The following is a 1,069-nucleotide window of genomic DNA, read 5'->3' on the forward strand; positions in this document are numbered from 1 at the left end:
AATGCTGAAAACATAATTACCCTTTCTCGTACTAAAAACAACATAAAAAGGGATATTCCAATGTTAATTACACATAGACTCTGCGCATTCATATACCGAAATGAGCGAACTACAGCAGGCGTTTACCCGGAGACAAGGGCCTCACGCGTTCGGTTAGTTCCTCTGTTATCTGGATGCATTACACAGACATCAAACAGCCTCTCTCGCACTGTGTGTATACGTGCCTTGCCAGCAGACCTTGTTGATTTAGTCATGAATAGTTCATCGGCAAGCAACTCTCTGCTTGTAGAGAGACGCGTTCGACCCCTTGGGTCCTAAATCGATTAATTTCATCACCAAAACTCAACTCTTCACTTCGTGGAAACAAACGCGTGTGCACGATGAATCCCTTTCAAAATTCATCTCAAGCTCACTGGAAGTTCTGGACGCAACTGCCGTCGGGACGCGGGAATACATCTTCATGAAAATGCAGTTTCGCCACAAGTTGAGCAGTTCCCTAACGAGCTGCGGGTCCCCCTTCCACCTGCGGCCTCCGTCATCGGCTCCAGGTTTGGTCGTTCCGGTTTCTTCCCGCGTCGTCTGGAGTTTTGCGCGGAACTAATCGACTAACAAGACGCATTTCCGTACTTGCTTGCGTCGCGATCAATAACCTTAATTGCCAGCAGCTTAAGCACGATGATCTGTAGCATTCGCAATCATCATAAACCACTGACTATTGTGCGTTGCACCTTCTCGATAAAGCATGGGGCCTAATGAAGCCCGCGTTGACATACTGTTATAATAGGAAACATTCCAAACGAAGAATGATTGTCTTTAGATCTACGCTTCCCCATCCTCATCTTCTCTACCTTTTCTACCCTTGCATTTCTCTCTACTCTCCACCCTACTTACCTTGCAGTCTCCACGTGATTGTTGCCGGAGGGTTGGAAGGGGAGGTACGGCACGTCACTGCAAATTGCTGTCCTGCCGCCGCGACAGTCGGCCCTGTCACCTCCACCCACGCGGGTCCGTCTGCGGGAAGCAGAGGAGGGAGGTTACGCGACGCGTGTTGTGGATGTAGTTATTATAG

The 1,069-nt window shown here is 48.9% G+C and overlaps 1 protein-coding gene across 1 annotated transcript in view; it reads right to left on the bottom strand.

Annotated features, from left to right (window-relative positions):
• Positions 1–1,069, bottom strand: part of LOC119590500 (synaptogenesis protein syg-2-like) — a 61,352-nt gene that overhangs the window by 51,428 nt on the left and 8,855 nt on the right. Inside the window, exon 4 of the mRNA XM_037939150.1 lies at positions 892–1,011. Coding sequence (XP_037795078.1) covers positions 892–1,011 — 120 coding nt within the window. The remainder of the gene's footprint in view (positions 1–891; positions 1,012–1,069) is intronic.

The sequence above is a fragment of the Penaeus monodon genome, chromosome 27 (assembly GCF_015228065.2).
Source record: "Penaeus monodon isolate SGIC_2016 chromosome 27, NSTDA_Pmon_1, whole genome shotgun sequence".
Lineage (NCBI taxonomy): Eukaryota > Metazoa > Arthropoda > Malacostraca > Decapoda > Penaeidae > Penaeus > Penaeus monodon.